This window comes from Carassius carassius, chromosome 5 (assembly GCF_963082965.1).
Source record: "Carassius carassius chromosome 5, fCarCar2.1, whole genome shotgun sequence".
In the NCBI taxonomy this organism is placed as follows: Eukaryota; Metazoa; Chordata; class Actinopteri; order Cypriniformes; family Cyprinidae; genus Carassius; species Carassius carassius.
Genome location: NC_081759.1, coordinates 15482403 through 15504437, shown reverse-complemented (window position 1 = coordinate 15504437; position 22035 = coordinate 15482403). Strand labels below are relative to the sequence as shown.

Sequence of the window (22035 nt, the reverse complement as noted above, 5' to 3'; positions counted from 1 at the left end):
GCAGAAGCATTGCATCAGGTGACTCAAACTATTATTTCTCATTCCTCAGTAATCAGTGAATATTATTCGTTTCTTCGACTTGGGTCTGTACTAAATAAAAGACTACAAATTTGAAATCTTTATTGTTTTGCTGACTTTTTTGTTTGTTTTTCTTTTTTTTTTTTTAGGTTAACATGGTACAAACAGATTCGTGTGCTGATATATTGACATAGACTGTATTATATTGACCTGTTGGGGTTAGTTTGTAGGCAGTGTTGTTAGCTGATTGTTTTATATAAACTATAATCACTAACCATACTGCCAACACAATGACCTACAAGGAATCACAGCTGATAAAATTATTTTCTAAGTCTTTATGTGTCATATTGGTCTGTTTGTTTTCCAAAAATTACTCTTTTTTTTTTTTTTTTGTAAAGTCCACCTTTTGTGAAATGAAATAAAACCACTCTGTTCTGCACGAGACATTAGGATAAATCAACGGAATTGGACCCTTCCCAAGAATATACTGTGTGGTCATCAGGCAGTGTAGTTAGTTGATTACAATCCTTATAGTAATCACTAACCTCACTACCAGGTGAAGGCCAGTTATAAAACAAGGTTATAATAGCAGCTTTATTTACTGTGTTTTTGAGATGTAAAATTTGTAATGCTAGGCATTCATCTGAAAACAAAATAAAGTGAAATATGCCATGTCATTCACATTTTTCTGATTAGATTTAGCCTGATTTTGATTATATCTATATATGTTATATAGATTGTATTTGATTATATATAGATTATATATTCTGATAGGCATTCAGTATATAAATATTTCTCTGGTGCACATGGGATGTTTTTGGTTTGTTTGTTTGTTTTGTTTTTGCTTTGTTATTTTGTTTGTTTGTTTGTTGTTTATTTTAGTTTGGTGCCAGTATTTACTGCTGTGTATTTCATTTTTATACAGTGCTAATATAGCCAGCCTATACTTAAAAAAATAAATAAATAAAAGGGCTTTCCTTGAACAGTGACAAACAGTCCAGTGTTAAGCAAAGATCTTAAAATAATAAATATCTTGTTTACAAAACTCTCATCTCGAGTCTTCTTTCTTGTGTAATTCTTTAACGTTACTTCCGTTTACTCGAGAGCGTTTGGTCACCTTGGCAACCGTAACACATCCACACATGACTGGTAAGGTTACCTATTAACGGTTAACCTGTTGCTAGAACAGCAAGCTTGCTAACTATTATGACTGAAGAACTAGACGAAGAGGTTTTAGACAGTTTTGCAGAACTCGACAAACTTTATACAGTATTTGATGGAGCGTCGCAAGAAGATGTGGCATATGCAAAGGTTTTCTGGAGCTCTCTCTCCCTGCAACCGCCGATAGAGTCTCGACTCGTCTCTGCGGACATCAGGCAGCGGCTGAGAGCTGCGAAGACACCGCACTGTAAGTGTGGCCTTCAGGGCGAAATACAGCGAAAACTGTATTGAAGTACATTGGCACTGCACATTTGTGTGAATGAGCTGTAAATTCATAAGATAAAAATCATAAAACAAAACTATGTGAACCTCGAGGGCCGTCGCTTGTTTAGGTCTGTAAATATGGTTCAGACTTTCTAATGGCATACTCAAAGAATTGAAATAAAATCAGATAAGGAAAAGTAATCCTTTGTTGTTTTATTTTTAGCCACACGTGCTACCACAAATAAAGCGTCGTTGTCTAGTAAGTATAGTAGGCCTATAGGTGTTTGCCTGAGCTTATTGTATTGTATTTTTCTGCAGTATAATCTGATTTGGCCTGTTTGTTTTCTTTCTTGGTAGAGAGGGATGATGAAATCCAGCAGGATGTTTACTTGAAGCAAAAGCAGGAGGAGCGGCAGAAATACATTGAGATGGTGAGGTCTCAGTGGTACTTATCACTTACAGTACATGTTGTATGAAAGCCAAAGTCAGTTTCTGCATTAAATATCAAGTACAATACAAAACCAAAATGTTATTGATAACGAATTTTTACTGTTTCTCTGTATATTATTATTATTATTATTATTATTATTAATTATTCAGTGTGTAGAGGCTATACACACACACACAAACACACAGTTCAGTTTTATTTCAGTTCAGTTCAATAACTGCAAGGTTAATCAATTATAAGACAAGTTCACTTCAGCTTACAATCAGCTCTACAGAAGGCAATAATTTGTTTTAAATAAGTTATTCAGCTCAGGTCATTTTAATAGCGGTGTTGTTGCAAAATTTGTCCATTATTAAACAAATCAATTCAGCTATATATCAGCTCCAAAAAAAAAAAAAAACTAGTTCCTGCATTCAGCTGAATTCAGTTCAAATTTCGTTCTCAACCGAAGTGTCAGTGCAGTCAAATCAATCTGCCAAGAATTAAGAATAAACGTACTTATTTAGCATTTTAACTGTATGAGCTGTGATCTTATTTTTGAACGTAACCTCAGTCATGTCCCATGGGGAGATGTTTCTTATATTCCTATCTACTGTACACTCTAAAAATAAATAAAAAAAGTCTGACAACATCCCTACCAAAGAATCACCTTTTAAGGGGTCACAGCACTTTTAAAAAATAACAATAAAAATAATAATAATAATCCATGCATCAAGGTTCTTGAGGGGGGAAAAGAGTATTGAACAAAGTGAAGCTGATTGTTAAGAGGTAGTGAACAAAAATGTAAAATTTAGATTTTAATTAATTAATTTAGAGATTTTATTTGAATGAATGTTGTACTTAACATATGTTTTTTATGCAGACAATGGCGCTTGCTGTACATATTGTGGACACATGTGCTGCACTGCACCACAGCTCCAGTATGAGAGCTCTCTTTAGGATAGTTGAAACATATGTGTAGTACTGTGTGTTTAAGCAGAATGACCACAAACTCAATACCCTGCACATGTAAGAATGTCAAGTAAAAGGACTTGATTTAATAAGGTAATTAGCACTTCTGAGAAACAAAAACAATAAGAAAGATTGAGATATGTGGCATAATGTGGACTAGATGTCCCCTGCTTGATTCTCCCTTTGCTGTGGTCTGTATTTCTAGACAGTGCATTACAGCATAAAGAGCTAATGAGCCAGTCTGTAGAGGGCAGATGTGGATCTCCAATGATAGATGATGTGAGATCAACGGGGTTTAAGTGTAGATCTGGCAGGCTGGATTCACCAGTTTAACAACAGCGCTCAGTGTGCCGCATAAACAAAATGACTCTGAGGATCATCCCAGATAATTTAAGATCACAGCATAAAATGGAACTCTGATATAAAGTTTTTAATGGTACTAAAGCAAGTATCACTATTACATGTTAATTATACTTAGATGCTAGGAATCTGAACACACTCATAGCCCTAAACCGCATAACTCATCCTGCACCTGATTTGCTGTGCTTTATATTACAAAGCAGTTATTGTGCTGATTGATTGTACACGTTCAATGCTTTCAAACAGAGGTATCCGATAAGTCTGCAAATTTAATTTAAAGGCTATCTGCTATTTGACTTGTGTAAATTTTCTCACAGAGGAGTCAGTTGTAATGCTATCCAGCAGGCAGAATCATTAAGAGCCTGCTTACCGCTCGTAAGCCCTACATTTGTAGGGTGATGAATCTCTCCGCATAGCTTCTCTCCCAACATTGCACCAACCACATCTACTAATCGGATTAGCAGGAAATCACTGGTCTTGCAGATCAATTCATCTGTCTATAAGCAGGAGGAAGCATTGATTTGTCCCTTTTCAGGCATTGCTGGGGCAAGAACATTTACATTTTGCTTTACAGACTATAGATTCTGCACTTGCCTTATAACCTAAGCATACTGTGAGCAGTAAGTAAAAAATTTCTATAGTTCCTGTGGCTTAGTGGTAGAGCATTGTGTTAGCAGTGCAAAAGGTCGTGGGTTCAATTGGGAACAAACATACTGGTAAAAAAAAAAAGTCGCTTTGGTTAAAAGCGTATGGTAAATGCATAAATATATAAAATTATGGGGGAAGTTGTGGCCTAATGGTTAGAGAGTTTGAGTCCTAACCCTAAGGATGTGAGTTCGAGTCTCAAGCCGGCAATACCACGACTGAGGTGCCCTTGAGCAAGGCATCAAACCCCCAACTGCTCCACGGGCACCGCAGAATAAATGGCTGCCCACTGCTCCGGGTGTATTTTCACGGTGTGTGTGTGTGTTTGTGTGCACTTTAGATGGGTTAAATGCAGAGCATGAATTCTTAGTATGGATCACCATACTTGGCTGTATGTCACTTCACAATTTTCAGTATTTTTTTCAAAGACTTGGATCATTATAATCATAAGCTGACATTTTTTCATTTTTGTGTGTTTATTTAGTATCACAACTTAAAAGGGTAAAATAGTTTACATACAGGTCCAAATGTCAGAGAAAATATCCTTTATTTTTAACAGTTAAATTGAAAAATTATCATGAATGTCAAAATGTATTTAATATATTCTCCCTTAATGAGACCAGCATTCCAGCTGTGTGAACTCCACAATATGTATAAAACCAGGTTATCTTCTTCTACAGCATGATATTCAGCTTCAGCTTGGAATGTGTAGTAAAGTGCATCTGACCATCTAAGGAGTACACTTGTATTAAATTTTGTTTTTAGTCACCTTGATAGTGTGGAATATTATAATCTAAAAATATTTTCCTTTAAAATAAAAGTGCTTTATGACATTTTTACATTTTCAGTTATTTCCTAAATAAAAACTAAACTGGATATTACTGTATAGTATAAAGGTTATGTGTTCTAGCTGGTTGCTATTTCTTAATTTTTACCATTTAAATCACTTTTTTGCCATAACTGTTTATTTTAAATGGTTCTGCTGCCTGCAGTGTGACATTAATAAAAATACATAATACATGGAGTCTCTCAGTTAAAATGAGATCATAAAACTAAGTTTAGCAAAGTTATTAAAAATAACGTCTCGGTTACGTATGGTAACCCTCGTTCCCTGAAGGAGGGAACGGAGATGCCACGTCGGTGACCGACGAATATGGGATATCGCTTCGATAGACCAATCTACTTCGAGTGTAAACTAAACGAGCCAATGCACATTGGCCCGCAATTATTGCATCCAGCTGCCGCTGATCACTGCGTGAGTATAAGAGGGCAGCAGGTGCAATGCATACCAGTTTTTCGCTGAGGAGCCGAGCCGGGGACCCGGCAGCTCAGCGGCGGTACAGCAACCATGGCGACGGGACGTGGCGTCTCCGTTCCCTCCTTCAGGGAACGAGGGTTACCATACGTAACCGAGACGTTCCCTTTCAGTCGGTCACTCTCGACGCCACGTCGGTGAGCGACGAATATGGGATCCCTATCAAAGCGCCATGGGTGCTGCCTCTTCCAGTGCCCTGTACGAGCCGCCTGCGCCCCTATTAGGTGTAGGCCGGGGCTCAGAACAAGTAGCTCCACTCACCGTTGTCAAAGCACTACCTCACTGGGTGAGATTGGATAACACTGGGAAAACGTACCCGGTCCGCTTGGAGCCGGGACGCTGCGGAAGCCCCATCCTTCCTGAAGGAGGTCTCGGAGGCAAATACACATACAGCATCCGTTTAGGAGTATAAGGAGAAATTTGAGGTGATTAAAACCCTCTTGGGAAGGCAGAAGTCTGCCGGGGAAACACAGGCTCTAAGGCTATACCGTGGACTATACACATATGAGTACCGCTTAGGTCTCAATATGGAACCCACCCTTCCATGGTTCTCACGGATTCATCATGAAGGTCTGGCGCCAGACGTTCCGCTGCGTCCAGCTGCTTAGGGTGATGGAGGATCTCAACAGGGTCTACAGTACGGACACTCTGGAGTGGTTTAAGCAAGCCGACACTAACCGGGGCCTCTCAGTGCCACTACCCGTTTGAGGTGAGAACACAGGAGGAAACCGGCTCTACACGAAGGCTATAGAACCTAGCGAACGTGTTAGTGGTCGCCCAACCCGCAGCTCTACAAATATCTGTCAGCGAGGCGCCACGAGCCAGCGCCCAGGAGGATGCAACACTTCTAGTTGAGTGAGCTCGTAACCTGAACGGGCAGGGCACACCCTGAGCCTGATAAGCCAGGGTTATGGCATCCACAATCCAGTGGGCCATCCTCTGCTTAGAGACGGCACTCCCCTTCTGCCGGCCTCCATTACAGACAAAGAGCTGGTCTGAGGTCCTGAACTGTAGGCACGAATCGTCGACCGAAAATGCATGCAGGTTCCCTACCCTCTTGATGGAGGCCAGTGCAAGCAGGAGCAGAGTTTTCAATGAAAGAAACTTTAGCTCAACTGAATGCAAAGGCTCGAATGGGCCCTGCTGTACTGATTTAAGCACTAGAGACAGGTCCCAAGAGGGTATACAGGGGGGCCGGGAAGGATTTAACCTCCTGGCCCCTCTAAGGAACCCGACGATGAGGTCATGCTTACCCAGAGACTTCCCATTCACGGGGTCATGGTACGCAGCAATAGCGGCAACCTGGACTTTGAGGGTGGAGGGAGACAGCCTTCGCTCCAACCCTTGCTGCAGAAAGGATAGCACGACCGCAATCGGGCATCTTTGGGGGTCTTCTCGGCGAGAAGAACACCACTCAATGAACAGGTTCCTCTTCAAGGCATAAGCGTGTCTCGTAGACGGTGCTCTCGCGGAAGTGATGGTGTTCACTACCTCTTGAGGTAGGTGACCTAGAACCTCCACATGGAGTTTCCAAAGGTCTGGACGCGGGTGCCAAATGGTGCCCCATCTCTGAGTCAGTAGATCCTTCGTCAGAGGAATTGGCCAAGGAGGTGCTGTCGCAAGGAGCACTAGTTCTGCTACTAGCAAGACTTGCTCCTTGTCCTCCCGGACTTTGCACAGTGTCTGTGCGAGAAGGCTCACTGGGGAAAACGCATACTTGCGTAGGTCCCGCGGCCAGCTGTGTGCCAGTGCATCCGTGCCGAGAGTTCCCTCGGTCAGGGAGTAGAACAACTGGCAGTGAGAGGTCTCTGGAGAAGCAAACAGGTCTACCTGAGCGGCTCCGAACCGTCTCCAAATCAGCTGGACCATCAGGGGATGGAGTCGCCATTCTCCCGGGAGCATTGCTCGAGACAGCTCGTCAGCTGTACGATTGAGCAGGCCTGGAATGTGAACGGCACTAAGTGACCTCAGAACCTTCTGACTCCAAAGAAGGAGGTGGCGAGTGAGTTGCGACATGCGATGGGAGCGCAGACCACCTTGTCGGTTGATGTACGCAACGGTCGCAGTGTTGTCCATTCGGACCGGCACATGCTTGCCTCATAAGAGACCTTTGAGACGGTTCAAGGCAAGGTGTACTACTAGCAACTCTAGGCAATTGATGTGCCACTGCAGCTGCGGGCCCATCCAAACCCCTGAGACTTCATGCCTGTTGTACGTGGCCCCCCAGTCGGTGGTGGAGGCATCCGTGTAAACCACAGCATGCCTGGAGATCTGCTCTAGGGGCACCCCTGCCCGGAGAAATGCAAGATCTGACCACGGAGTGAGGGTTTGGCGACAGGCCGGTGTAACTTAGACCCGGTGAGTGCCGTGCTTCCACGCCCACCTCGGGACTCGGCCATAAAGCCAGTGCTGGAGCGGTCTTATATGGAGGCAGCAGCTGCCCGCCAGGGCAGGATGTGTCGGATCACCTCAGTCTGCTTCTGGGCAGCCGAGACTTGCTGGACCAAGTTCTCGACTGCGTCGCCAAAGAGGCCGGTCTGGGACACAGAGGCATTGAGAAACCGGACCTTGTCGGTGTCCCTCATGTCTGCCAGACCTGGTGAGCTTGTCATGCACTTCCGGAAAGAAAGGCACTGGGGTGGGGCGCTGAGAACCAGTGCCCGCCACCCCGAGAAACCAATCATCCAGCCGCGAGGGCTCGGGACGCAATGGAGGATTCCTCTCGAGCCCTACCCTCTCGGCGGCCCGGGAAAGCATAGGTGACATTTCGGGGTCCGACTCAGGCCTTGCCACCGTCCCAGAGGGCGGCAGCGCAGCCAGATCTTCGTCCGACAGCTCTCCCTCCGATGCTGAGATCGACATCCGGTCAATGGGGAGGCCCACTGGATACCACTGGTACTATCGCTGTAGAGGGCCCAGTGCGTTCCCTGGGTTGCTCCACTGGATCGGAGGTGCAAGAGGAGTGGTGGTCCCCAGAGGGTTGGTTCCCTGCGGGGTTTGCCACCACTGTGACCCTCAAACCATCCGCGCTACAGCCGGAAGTGGTTCTCGTCTGTCGGCCGCCAGAACGAGCCCCAGATCGCGGTCGCGGCAACGGGACTCCACCCCCCTGAAGGTAGCGGAGCCTGGTTCGCAGCTCCGAGATGGTCATATTCCCGCAGTGAGAACATGACTCATCCACGAAAGCCACCTCAGCGTGCTCGACGCCCAGACACGTTAGGCAGCGATCGTGACCATCACCTGTTGCCAGGTAACGACCGCACCCAGAAACGCACGGGTGAAACGGCATCCTTATAAGGACGATCCGTCGTCTTTACAAAGACGCACCCGTGAAGCTCTTTTAGAGAAATTTGCTCTTTAGGAAATGCTCTTTTAGTGCTGAGGCGCACAGGGGAATTGGCCGTTTGCAACACGACAGGGGTAGTGCAGCCTGAAGTGTGCAATCCACTCGACACAGGAACGACCGCCGCTGAAGCGCCGTCTCGCCAACACACGAAGCTTCCGAGAGCGTGCTGAACTCGTAGTTCACAGCAGACACAGTTGAGCAGAGCGATACTAACGCTCGGCTCCGAAGCGAAAAGCTGGTATGCATTGCACCTGCTGCCCTCTTATACTCACGCAGTGATCAGCGGCAGCTGGATGAAATAATTGCATGCCAATGTGCATTGGCTCGTTTAGTTAACACTCAAAGTAGATTGGTCTATCGAAGCGATATCCCATATTCGACGGTCACCGACGTGGCGTCGAGAGTGACCACTGAAAGGGAACATTAAAACTATTAAAACATATTTGTTAATTGAAATACACCTATGAATAAATAAGGCAACCTTTTCATTTTTGGTTAGGTTGAAGCACTAAAATTACACTAAAATAAAAGTGGAAATAAATTAAATAAAAGCTAAAATAAAAAATAAATAAATCTACCTAAATAGTATTATTAAATAAAATTATATATATATATATATATATATTAAAAAGTGCAAAATGGCATAACAAAATTAATAGAAATGTCATTATAATTAGAATTAAAACTGAAAGTTCTATAGAAAAAAGCTAATTCAAAATATTAATAAAAATTATAATAATGTGCTTTGTTTTTTGTGCTTATGTGCTGTAGATTATAGTGCGTCACATCTCATAACACTTTTGTTGCTTGTCAGCTGCGCCAATACAGTTTACCATCTCCATGTGTTGTACTCTAGCCTTGGTGTTCCATGTCCTCTGTACAATCTGGCCACTCATTCATCTTCTTGCATTTGAAGCATGTTCATCAGGGCAGTGGGCAGTGTCCTCCCTGTAATGTCTGCTATCCCACTGTGAGTAATCAACCCGGAAACCCCAGGATGGATGGCCCTCTGGAGGACAGATCCATTTTATGAGATTACTCTTAGCTAATTAGCCTCATTCCCAAAACCTCTGAATCGAAGGGTTATTTATTGGAGGTTTTTTCATAAAAATCGGCTTTGCACTGTCAAAAATGCCTTAAAGTCTCTGTTCTATGTTGTTTCATTATTGTAATGTTTAATAGATCTCTAATGTGATTTTCCCGATGTATTGTACTGTTCCACAACTCCATTTGATTTAGTTGTATGAGTTTTAGCAGATTGGAATATGACAGATGTTTACACTGAGTGATAATAATCGAGAGTGACACTACATTACATTATTATAACTGATTAACCTGCCATAAAATGGCATTGGCTTGAAAAATGGTTACAGTGTACAAGCATGTAATGGATTTAATGAAACATTAAATGCAGCCAGAAACCATGGGTGCAAAATCAAAATTATGAGGCTTGTTTAGTAAGTGCAGTTGTCGACTGCTATAGTCCCACAGCTGAGCCTGTTCAGCCATGAGACGATATAGCAATGCATATAAATGTGTATATTTATCATCATCTTTTACAGATGGCCATCAATGTACGTGTTGATAGATAAATTCAGTAACTGATATGGCATGTTCCCTGGTTGTGCATTTACATGATTTATATATTTAGTATTTGTGTTAAAAATAAACTAAGACTTAAACTAATTAATTAAAAACATTTTTGTTAATTGAACTGATTTAAAGCTGGTATAAAATATTATATGGAAAACAGTTAAGTTAATTGCTTAACCAACATTTCTCATTTTGTATTTATTTTAAGATTAGAGTGATAGTTTACAAAAAATTTTTTAATTAAAATACAGTTGACAGTAGCCATTTACTTTTTTCCCCTGTATTATGGAAGTCAATAACTACCATTAACTGTTTGGTTACCAACATTAAATAAAAAATACGAATAAAACTTAACCTGAAACTACATTGAATGAGAGAGCTCAACCCGCTGCAATTTAAGAAAACAAATGTAAACAGAAAAAACTATTTAAGAAAATATCTTCATCACTCTGACAGCACATGTGCTGCAAATACTCGCAACACAGAAATGAGCTGCGAGAACAGAAATGCACTGCAAATACTCACAACACAAACGTGCTGAAAATACACACAGACCAAGGGAACCAAGTGACGAACCTGGGACATGCTTATAAATGTCTGCTCTGAAAGGTGAGATTTTTGTTTAGTTTAACTTCTTGAACATATGACTCCTAAGCTTTTTTTATATTATTATAAATAAGATGACGTTAACGAGCTGAAACATTATGTAAGCTACCTACTTTATAACTACACTTTTACAATAATAAAACCATGGTTAACTTTTGTGAGCATTGTTTGTTTTTTTTTTGTCTTTTTGCATGTTTTCTTAAGTTGCAGCCCATGCACTGAGCTCTCTTGGTCACTGTATTAAACCTAAATAGTAATATTAAAATAATAATAGTATATAATAATAAAAATGAGAAAAACTTGATTTTTTTTTTATTTATTTAAATGAAAACTGAAAGTATGAAAATAATAGCTTATTCAATAATAATGAATTTTAATTAAAAAAAAACTATACATAATACTAAAATGACACTGATGTTTAGTAATTCTAAAATCATTTTTACTTAAATAGTTTTAATTTCATAATAGTATTATAATTCAACATTCACGCAGTGTACCCTGGTTGTGTATTTACTTACATATTTCTTTATGTGTTAGGCCAAGAAACGAGAGCAGATTATTGCACTTCTGAAAAAGCAGAGGGATGAGCGAATTAAGGTAAGAAATATACTTAGAAAGAAGTTCTTGGCCCCATTAGCTTAAAACATCCGCTCAGGTCTCTCCATTCAGTTTGTATCAGCCTGAACCTCATATCGGGTCTTCTGCTAACACAGCCATTGCATATTGGATGCTGCAGGACAGGGTTCCTCAGACAGCCAAGTGTTTTATTTCTCTCCTATACACTAGAGTGCTCTCTCCCTTCCTCAGCACTTTTTCCCTAGAGCCTCAGCATTTCTTAGGGCATCCTCGCCTATAGATGAGGAGAGGAAAGGAGGGGTGGGCTTCTTCAAGACTTTGATGTCTCTCTGGGGAGCAGCCTGATGATTGTGGGGTGGTGGTGCTTTATCCAGCCCCTGCTGAGTACCTTACAAGCCTAACACCAGCTGCACTGAAGTCAGCTTTAGTTGTGTTTTTTCATTTTGGTGGCTGGGGGTGATGTTAAGCATCTCAGTTTTAGCTGTATAATATACAGAGCTACATTTTTTATGATACTGTTAATAATTTTCAAGTTTAGGTGTCAGTACTTATATATACATACACTTTTTTTAAATACATTAAAACATTAATTATATGGGAAATTTTGAGGTAAAAAAACTAGTATTTTCTTTAAAACTCACAATAATCTTTGTTTTATTTACAAGTTTGAAAAATATTTCTTTTTTTATTACAGTGTACATACCTCACTGTTCAAACATCAATCAAAATTATCAGTAAAGACTTTTATAATGTTAAAAATGTTTCTAATAATAAAAAGAAATAAGAAGAAAGATGATAACCAATATTTTCAATGATTTCTGAGAATCATCTGACTCTAAAGGTAATATATTGATATAGAAAACAGAAAACAGTTATTTTAGATCATAATGTTATGTGTTACATTATTAATAAAAGTATTGTAAAACAATATTACTTTTTATTGTATTTTTGATCAGACTTAGTGAGCATATTTAATTTTAATATTTACTATAAAACAAACAAAAACTGATTAAAATTTGTATGTGTCATTGTCATGTCTCATATGTCATGAGTCCCTTGTTTTTAATGTCATGCAGAATTAATACAGTTTTGTTGTATATTCTTAACAGAAGGAGATGATTTCCGACCAAAACAAAACAAGAAAAGGAAACCTGGTGGATAAAAGGTATATTATTTATCGATAGAAAAGAGAGTTCTCTGCGCTTCTGTAATCCACAGACAAACTGGTCCTTCTCTCCAAGGACTCTGATGAAGATGTAACCACATCGAAACGTTAGTTATTTATTTTTTGTTATGCACCTTTAATAAATAATTTAATCAGTAGACATCTGTGCTGCACCGGCGATTCCTTTTGTTTGTATATTATTTATCTTTTCTGTCAGAAATTAATATACTCTGATTATAATTTAATCTGGAATATTATCTTTCACTGTATCTTTTGCGACTTATGGACACAGTGCAATAGACTTTTCTCAATTAAAGGTGATGGTACAGTGCAATGTATTACTGCATTCAATAAAGTAATAGTAATTGTGTGCTTAATATTAATTTACTGCTGTGGATAGCAAAAGGGGAGCTATTCCGCTGATGCTGCTACTGTAAATCACATCCAGTTATAAAAGGGAAAAGCACATAGGGCCTCAAGTATTATTTAAACAGGTAAGGGGGAAAATGGTTTGTCAGCTGGAAAGAGAGCAAAATTACTGACAGTTTCTAACATGTTCATTTTTATATGGATTTCTAGCCTACTAAAATTGATTCCCAGGCCCAGTGATGAAGGGTTATTGGAAAACCAACTTAAGCTAATATTTAGGCTTGGATATTGATCTGAAATCTGTCTGATCTTTTCTGCTCTGCTTTGTACAGACAGCTCAAACCTGCATTGATTACCTGTCCTATTATCCAAAACAATTCCCTTTCAGACAAATGCATCATTGCAAAATCCTTTACATCATGCCATGTATGAAGACATTCATTAGCCTGTGCAAGATTATTAAGTTAAAATGTGGAAGCATGACACATAACAGTATTGCTTAGATTAACTTGTTTGCTACATCTAAATCAATGCAAAACAGAAAATGCACTTTCTTTTGTATAGAATTAATTCAAATGATGTTTCTATAATGAACCAAGTGGATTTCGAAAACACTGAAATTATTTATGTGTTCTGAGTAGATTGGCTTCAAAACCCCTTTCATCGTCTGTGGATGAGGACAAGAAAGAAGTTCAGAAGCTCCAGTAAACATATTGATGATATTAAATAACAAAATATGCAATTTAAGCATAGTAAACAGAGCAATGTATAGGATGTTTACTTATAATTCAGCTTTACTATATGTGTTTATCATATGTTTATAAAAATCGTCGGTTTGACTTCAAATATTAAGACGCAGTGAACACCGTGTACTTGTAATATTTTATGTGATTTGTTAATATCTACAAATAAAAGCCCATGGCGTGTTAGTTACTGTCATTTGATGACGTCTTGTGATCGTCTTTGTGTTCGGTCACGCGCGCGCGTCTCACTCTGGACATTCGCAAATATTTCAGCGGATAACGGGACAGGTGATCGGGTTTCTACTGGACGAAGCTCTCCTGGTGTTGGATGTTCATTTTCTTTTTTCCTGGATTTTCATTGACTTCGTGAAATTACTTTTAAGACCCATGGAAGTTTGATAAAAGGTGATCAAATGGATTTGATGAGAAAAAGTGGCTGCGTGCTGATTTTACTCAGCGTATCCGCGTGCGCATCAAAGCTTCTTGGCGGTAAGTTACTGCACTCGACTGTTTTAAAATACTAACTTACATATATGATATTAGAAAGAAAAGATTTCTAAACTGAAAAAAATATTTGAGATATTATTTTCATTTTTTATTGTAGTGTCTCGTGTGCATTGCCAACCTTCTTGGTAATAATATTTATTATAGGCTATAGAAACAATTCTCTATGGTAATATGTTGTAGCCTAATTTTAAAAGGCTTTCCAATAACTTTTTTCTGTTTTTGTGGGTTTCCCCAACCGACTCAATCGTTTCCTGTTTAATACATTTTAATGAGATGCTTAAATATAGGAAGTGACTTGTTTAGATCATGCTTTAAGAGTGTCTGTTTTCTCTCTTCACCACTTATAAACCCGATGTCTGTGGTGCAGACATTTACGAGCCCAGAGGTATGTTCTGCCGCAGACACTAATGGCTTTCTCTAAATGAAATGACAGCTCAGTCTCATTCCATGTCTGTATATACCATCCATAAAGCGAAATGTAATCATAATAATAATCATCAATAAATATTTACACTTTCAGGAAAAAAAAAGGTAGCCTTATTTTAACACCCTGGTCGCGTTTTAAATCAACTGAACATCAAATAGCCTAGTGATCTGATATTCGCTGCATAACGTCATTAATGTTCTTTGTGAAAGGAAAACCTTTTTTTTGTATTCTATTGGGAGTCCCTGGATTTGCGGATTGTCTGAAAAACCCATGCTTTAGAAAAAATATATAATATATACATGTGAATAAAGGGCTTTGTGCGTGAAGAAATTTAGATTGTCCATTGTTTAAATTACAATAGCTGATATTTTGACGGTGCACTTAGACACTCAATGAGTACATAATCACTTTTCAGTTCTTCAGAATGTGGTAAGTCTTTCTTTATTGTAAATGTTTTATAACAAAGTCTCTTGTAAGCTGAAGTTCGAATTAGTGTGTTGTTTGTACTGTACTTTCTGAGTACATATGATCAGTGGAAAGGAACATATTGTTTGTTTGTTCTAATTAAATTATGTTTTAAGCATTCTAAATAAAATAAGACTTGAGTAATTTAACATTCCATTGGGTTTCCTAACATCTATAATGTGTCTCTTAAGGTCAGCAAATATGCAAGCGTGGCACTGAGAAGCCCTGCTATAAAATTGCCTATTTTGAAGAAAATCGGCGTAAACTCAACTTTGAAGATGCGAGTCGAGCCTGCAGGAGTGATGGAGGCGATCTTCTCAGTATTGAGTCTAAGACTGAGCAGAGACTGATAGAGAACTTCATCCATGAACTGAAAGCATCGGACGGAGACTTCTGGATCGGTCTCCGTAGGGATCTAGCCAATAAAGAGATAAACGGAGACTGTCCTTCTCAATACTACTGGCTGGATGGAAGCCGAGCAACCTTCAGGTGTGACGAGAGCCACATTAGACACATTTCCTTTGTTGGTGCTTTTGCTCATTGTTTTGTGTGTGTGTGTGTGTGTGACAGGAACTGGCACTGGGATGAGCCTTCTTGTGGATTTGAGGTGTGTGTAGTAATGTACCATCAGCCATCTGCTCCTCCAGGTCAGGGTGGACCTTACATGTTCCAGTGGAATGATGACAATTGTGAAACCAAAAACAACTTTATCTGCAAGTACACCAAAGGTTGGGAAGGTGTGTTTTATTCAGTTTATTTCTTGCTCAATTAAGAATACAAATGATAAAGCTAACTGATTTGAACATACACCCAACACCAAGCATTAAGTTTCATCTTACTGTAACACATCCCACACTACAGACATGAATGACACATTTAAATAGTGCAGCGTTGTTAAGAGAGGCATACTGTTATTTTTTTTTTTTGCCAAAGCAATTAGGCTTATCATTTCCATCTGGTTCACACACACACACAAAAAATCATTCGCTTACATTCCAGACAAGACCACACATATCCAGAGAGCAGAATATTCTAGAGATTTGAGGGGTGCTCAATTGAAAATGTAGAAATTTATAAAAAGTTAATATTTGTAGTATTATTTTCATGGCTATTAGTTGCAATATTTGATTAGAGATTCCTAGAACATTAAGAACCATTTAGTATATGGTACCATGGTCTTCATGTGATGTTTCAGATAAACCTCCAGCACCCGTTCCTGCAGAAAATAGAACATTTGAAGGTAAGCTATAGGGATGTTGTGCTTAAAAATTAATTAATCTGTATATTAAAATAGTTCCTCTGCATTATAAGTACAAATTATTTTGTTTATATATATATATATATATATATATATATATATATATATATATATATATATATATATATGTGTGTGTGTGTGGGGGGGGGGGGGATGGGGTGCTCTTGTTTTTGTGACATTTCAGGACAGAACTCTGTATAATGACATGGGTATGACACAGGTATTACAAGGAGAGGGTGACTTATGTGGACATAACCCATGTCCCCATTTTTCAAAACGCTTATAAATCATACAGAATGAGTTTTCTTTTTTGAGAAAGTAAAAATGCACAGTTTCCTGTGATGGTTAGGTTTAGGGGTAGGGTTGGTGAAGGGCCATAGAATATACAGTTTGTACAGTATGAAAAAAAAAACTTTTCACAAGAACAAACATTTGTGTGTGTGTGTGTGTGTTTGTGTGTATAAGCATAACTATTGCATCTTTCCAGTTGGCCCCAAAAAAGGCTTGTGCATACCAAGGACAGAAACTATGACTACAATTATAAAGTTTTAAAAATTGTTCTAATCCTATGGGAATGGGGATGTCCACATTAGCTTTAACAAAACAGAGTAACGATATTGTTGTAATCACTTTCAAAATATATTTTTTTGTAATATGTATATTGAATATATATGTTGGCTTATTGGCTTTATATTTGAAACAATTTGGCTTTAAGTTTGGAACAATTTGAGGACGGGTTTATTTAAATGTAATCTAATTAACTTAATTGTACTTGCAAAGAAAAAACTAAAATACTACTATAGGGGTATGTACCGGTGTAGATGGAATGACCTTCAAATATTGTCTTGAACAAAGGAGACCCTTTGAGCCAAGAAGCCTGAGGACCACTGGATTAATGTTGGATGTATTAATTTTATTGTGCCATTTTGTGTGAATTTAGGAAAGTCTGCATTTATTTGGTTTGTTTATGTTTGTTTGATTGAGTTATATTTTTTCTGTTTGTTATGCTGCTCTATTGATGTCTTGCATTAGATAATACCATAAAACCTATATCACATACATTACAGGTGCTCTTCCGACACCCAGAATACCCCAAAACCCCTCTGTCACAGACAAGGATGATGGCATGAGGGTGGTCGTATCTGAACCTCCAGGTGAGTCTTGTTCTCACAGACAGGGTTGAAGACTGTCATGGCATGAATACCTGTTAGCACAATACAGCGGGTTCTAAAATCTTGAGATTTTTTTAAGATTATTATTATTCAAAACTGAAATACCTGAAGTAAACCTAGTGATGCAAATAAAAGGCAGCTATTTCAGCTTCTGCATTATTTCTACCTCACTAATGAAAAAAAAAGTCATGTGACTCTCTGTAGACACTATCAGATGTACCTGCTTCCACTGAAGCACAAGCTGCTCTTTGAATCATCAAGTTTTCATTCAAATGATTATGCTGATGGTATAACTTGCAATAAGATCTATTGAAATAGAATTGGACATATTGTGGTCTCAGAAGTTTGGACCCCCACTGTACATTGAGAAAAATATTGGAACAACGAATTAAACATGAAACATTAAAGTAGAAGTAGTATATTATATTTACTCCAATAAGCTTACTGGAGTTTTATTTACAACTTTGTTTACGGTATACTGTGTGTTGAACTAAAACTTAACCGAATACCTGGGCCCATATTCTAAAAGCCTCTAAGATTCCTCTAAGAAAGCTCTTAACCCTTTATGGCATAGTGTTGCCCTCAGGCAACAAACCACTTTTTTGGACCTTAACCCCCCAGTAACCTTATGGCACATTGCTAGGTATGACACAGTCTTTTGAAGAATGTGATTGGTTGGTTGTCCAAGAAGGAAATAACAGAGCGCTTTTAAGTGTAGGGTCTATAATAAACCTTCACTTTGATATTACAGGCGTAATTTTTCCTATTTTACCATACTCTCTCACACACACCTATTATATATACATTCTTTGTTTTTCATTTACCATACTGTTAATGTTGTACTTAACGTATTTGATAGGAAATTGGCAGCAACAGCTTATAGAAGGTTGTGACAGACCCAAATCATCACTGCTGCATAGTTGCATTTTTCCAGTTGCCAAATATGTTAATGTAGTAATTACTTCCATTTCTGACGCTAAGGCATTTCTGCGCGGTGTCAGAGATGTTAGCATGTCCCCAGTAAGATCGGTCACAAACATGATCTCTGCACAATCTAATGTGTAGTGTCTTAGTAACTCATTGTCATGCATTTAGCAACACATTTCTTCTCCCTCTTCATGTTTTGTCCATTTTCTTCACTGCTAAAGAAACTCTTAAGCCTCTTCCATAAGGCCTTGTCAATACTTCTAAAAATGTTGGACCTTAAGACCACTTTTAAGGGTTTAGATGCTTTCTGAATTACTTTTTTCTTTACTAGGATCTTTCATTTTAGGAGAAAACACCCACATTTCTAAGAATTTTCTTAGAATTTTGTTATTAGGATCAACTAGCACTAAGATCTTTCATGAATACGGGCCCCCGGGCTTTCCAGTTAGGACATATTCAATTGATTAAATGTTTTCCAGACATGCATAGGGTTCCAAAAGATTTATGTTAAGAATAAATTGAACTTTCTATTCAGCGAACAATCTTGAAAAACATTACTGTTCAATAATAATGAGATATTGATGATAATATTTTTTTTTCTTGAGCAGCAAATCAGCATGTTAGCATGATTTCTGAAGGTTGAAAGAATGGCTTCTGAAAATATGTTACATTAGAAACAATCCTTTTATATTGTAAAAATTGCATATTGTAAAAAATCCACAATATGCAGCCTGGGTGGGCACTAGATACTTCTTAAAAGCATTTAAAAAATCTTACGAACCCCAAACTTTGAAAAGAAGTGTAAAAGACTTTATTGACCACACTAACCAGAGTCCTGTTGCATGTCTTTCAGACAACATTGTTAATATTGCTTATATTGTGCTGCCAACCATCCCACTTCTGCTGCTGTTGATTGTGGCGACAAGTGTTTTCTGCTTTAAGCTGTTCACAAAGAGGTGCGTTGTTTGACTGCTCCTTTTCTGATCAGAAGCATTTTAAATATGATTCATTTGATGGCACACAACAACATTTATGCATGCAGGAAGAAACAACAGACTGAGACCCCTCCGAAGGAGCCAGGATACAGGGGCGCTGGAGAAAGATGCAACAGTCCAAGCCCTGACGTCTATAACGTCATCCGGAGGCAGCATGAATCAGACCTGGCCGGCACGCGGCCTGACATCAAGAACACTTCCTTCCTTGGTTCTTCTCCAGACACTCCACCTGGAGATTACGACAACTTGGCAGGCCGGGACACTGAAAGTGGTTTTGTGACACTGGCCAGCACTGAGAGCAGCTTTGTGACCAATGACTTGTACGATACGCTGCAAGGTCGTGGAAGTGGGAGATATTACAGAGACCAGGGATGGATGGATGAATTATATGGCTACTAATATGTAAGGTGAACATTAGCATTTAACTGCATATTCTCCTATAAAAATGATAATAGCTGTTGATGTCTTACCCAAGTATTTCCTTGGTGCGAGATATCCAATATTATCTATTTCAGTACAGGTTATCAAATCAGGAGGACGCTAGAGCTCAAAAGAGACCTGGATGTGTGTACTGTATTAAATGAATGAGAAGCTGCGTCCCAAATGAAGCACTATACACTATGCACTCATACACTATGTATTAATGCACTATGTACTCAACCATGTAGTGTATGAATTATATAAGGTTATTTTGTCATTCTTAATCTCAAGTCTGATAGCCCCTCTCCCTTCGCTACGTAATTAACTGGGACCTATGTGTCCAACATTACACACTTCGTTTTTTTCAGTTATTTAAGTGCATCATCTAGGTATTTAAAGTGCACTTTTTCTTTTTGGAATTTTCAGTGTGAACGCACTACCCGCACTATTTATACTACAAAACATCATGGTGCATAAGAGAGTGTGTGTTATTTTAGTATCATAAAAGACTATAGAATACCCAAGCTGTGTCACTCGTGTAGTTTTGAATGGGGAAAAATACAACGCTCAATATGGCTGCTCAATTTCAGGAAGCGCATCACTGCAGTTGCTGTTAGAAGTCCTGGTTGCTATAGAAACGGTCAACGTTTTGAGACATGCACTCAGGACTACGATTGTACAAAGGCTGATCTAACCTGAATAATAAGCTTTTAATAATGCTATTTGAGCTAAATAAACAACATTTATGACACAGTTGATATCAGATTTCTTTGATGATTTCAAATATGAAAATTAATAGCAAGATTAGTGAACAATTTTGTAGAATTTGATGTTTCCCCATTCAAAGAGGCAGGAGTTGCACATGCCCGAGAGGGGTTTCAAAGATGGCCCCCAAGTGACATGACTTGCCTTAAGGGGACTTTGTCATTCATAAACCATTAGTTTCTGTTTTTGTTAATACAGTTTTTGTTAATATTTTGAATCCAATTTTTAGTAGGCTACTTAAGCGAAACGGAAATTAAAATTGTTGCTTTGGCTTAAATAACATAAGCTAAAACTGATTTAAAGTTTTTTTAAATATTTTGTTTCACTTGGTGATTACTTAAAAGTAAGTGGGCTATGTTTTTATGGTTTCAATTTTATTTTCAAACTATTATAACCCCATTTGTTTTCTTTTCTTCTTTTTTTTGTATTATGATTTTATGGTTTTCATAGGCTACTATGACACATAAAATATCTATAATAGTAATACAGTAATACCTGGGAGTTTTTTGAAGCATCTTAAAGCTAGATTCTGGAGGATAGACTCTCAAAGATGGGGTGCAATACTACAAACAAGCTGCTCAACAAATCAGAATGAGATACTCGGATATGTTTGCCCTCACTAGTTGGTTTGCATGACCTTGTTATGCTGCTTTTACTGGATGTACTGTTTGGGGCTCAGTAATTACACTGGATCTCTTGCAGATTGTCTTTTCCTGTGAAATGATGAATGATCAAACATCCTTCAAGTTTCTTATATACAAATATCGGAATGTGAATGCAGTGATATGAAGCCTTAAACAAAAAAATGAATGAAATTGACACTAAACATTTTGCTTCCATATTTCGTCATCACCATCTATAGTTATGTACGCAGTACAGCAGTAAGCGTTTTTGACAGCAGAGGTCGCTCTCTGACAACATGCTCAGAGCACTGGGAGCGTAGATGTGCAGATCTACAGATGTTTAAATGTACAAAATAATATGTTAATAAAATACAAAATAATACGCATTTTAAAACATATATTTAGTTTAAATAAAAAAAAAAAAAAATATATATATATATATATATATATATATATATATATATATTCACTTTAAATAGCAATATTTAATGTGTAATCAAAGTTGTTATTCTAAAATACTGCAAAGCCATTTGGTATGCATAATAGACACAATATTATCGATATATGCATATCTGTATATCTGGGTTCCTTTTCTACGCTGCGGTGTTAAATAAACACAAAAATAAATAAATAAATTCAAAACGTGCATGCAATGATGTCAGCTGTACTTCAAGCACGGACAGAGCTCCCGCTTTATAACGTTATGCCTGTTTTCTTTTCTTTTTCACGCATTAAGCAAAATCAGTCGTCTATGAAAAATGCATGCAAGCACAAATGCATAAAAATCCGTCACATCACTTATATTTACTTGTGGTACGGTGTCGCGTGCAGGATCTTTTCTAAACAATGAAATGCATTTGGGTTTTCGAAGGTCAGATGTAAGCAATAGAGTTGAAAGTGTTTGTAGAGATTGCAA

At 38.5% G+C, this 22035-nt stretch overlaps 2 protein-coding genes across 5 annotated transcripts; both read left to right on the top strand.

Annotated features, from left to right (window-relative positions):
• Window positions 1-1084: 1084 nt before the first annotated feature.
• hoatz (HOATZ cilia and flagella associated protein) lies at window positions 1085-15267 on the top strand. Of its 2 annotated transcripts, none has more exons than XM_059549890.1 (6): window positions 1085-1426; window positions 1667-1702; window positions 1801-1874; window positions 11245-11304; window positions 12393-12448; window positions 15151-15267. In XM_059549890.1, exons 1-6 carry the CDS (start codon window positions 1225-1227, stop codon window positions 15176-15178), a joined length of 456 nt encoding a protein of 151 aa, XP_059405873.1. In that variant the 5' UTR covers window positions 1085-1224; the 3' UTR covers window positions 15179-15267. The 2 variants fall into 2 exon arrangements, with proteins under 2 accessions (XP_059405873.1, XP_059405872.1); XM_059549889.1 differs by lacking the exon at window positions 15151-15267 and adding an exon at window positions 13459-13674 and having other exon boundaries at window positions 1089-1426.
• Window positions 13822-20128, top strand: LOC132140856 (layilin-like). Of its 3 annotated transcripts, none has more exons than XM_059549886.1 (8): window positions 13822-14049; window positions 14435-14452; window positions 15151-15448; window positions 15530-15687; window positions 16155-16199; window positions 17285-17371; window positions 19170-19272; window positions 19359-20128. In XM_059549886.1, exons 1-8 carry the CDS (start codon window positions 13974-13976, stop codon window positions 19708-19710), a joined length of 1137 nt encoding a protein of 378 aa, XP_059405869.1. In that variant the 5' UTR covers window positions 13822-13973; the 3' UTR covers window positions 19711-20128. The 3 variants fall into 3 exon arrangements, with proteins under 3 accessions (XP_059405869.1, XP_059405868.1, XP_059405871.1); XM_059549885.1 differs by having other exon boundaries at window positions 13825-14049; window positions 15530-15696; XM_059549888.1 differs by lacking the exon at window positions 14435-14452 and having other exon boundaries at window positions 13826-14049; window positions 15530-15696.
• Window positions 20129-22035: the final 1907 nt, after the last annotated feature.

Bases quoted from the DNA above. Each gene is read 5' to 3' on its own strand.
- hoatz (XM_059549889.1), top strand. From the start codon at position 1,225: ATGACTGAAGAACTAGACGAAGAGGTTTTAGACAGTTTTGCAGAACTC. The intron at 1,427-1,666 runs GTAAGTGTGGCC...TTTTATTTTTAG, and splicing joins AGCTGCGAAGACACCGCACT to CCACACGTGCTACCACAAAT. The intron at 1,703-1,800 runs GTAAGTATAGTA...CTTTCTTGGTAG, and splicing joins AAATAAAGCGTCGTTGTCTA to AGAGGGATGATGAAATCCAG.
- LOC132140856 (XM_059549885.1), top strand. From the start codon at position 13,974: ATGGATTTGATGAGAAAAAGTGGCTGCGTGCTGATTTTACTCAGCGTA. The intron at 16,200-17,284 runs GTAAGCTATAGG...CATACATTACAG, and splicing joins AGAAAATAGAACATTTGAAG to GTGCTCTTCCGACACCCAGA. The intron at 19,273-19,358 runs GTGCGTTGTTTG...TTATGCATGCAG, and splicing joins TTTAAGCTGTTCACAAAGAG to GAAGAAACAACAGACTGAGA.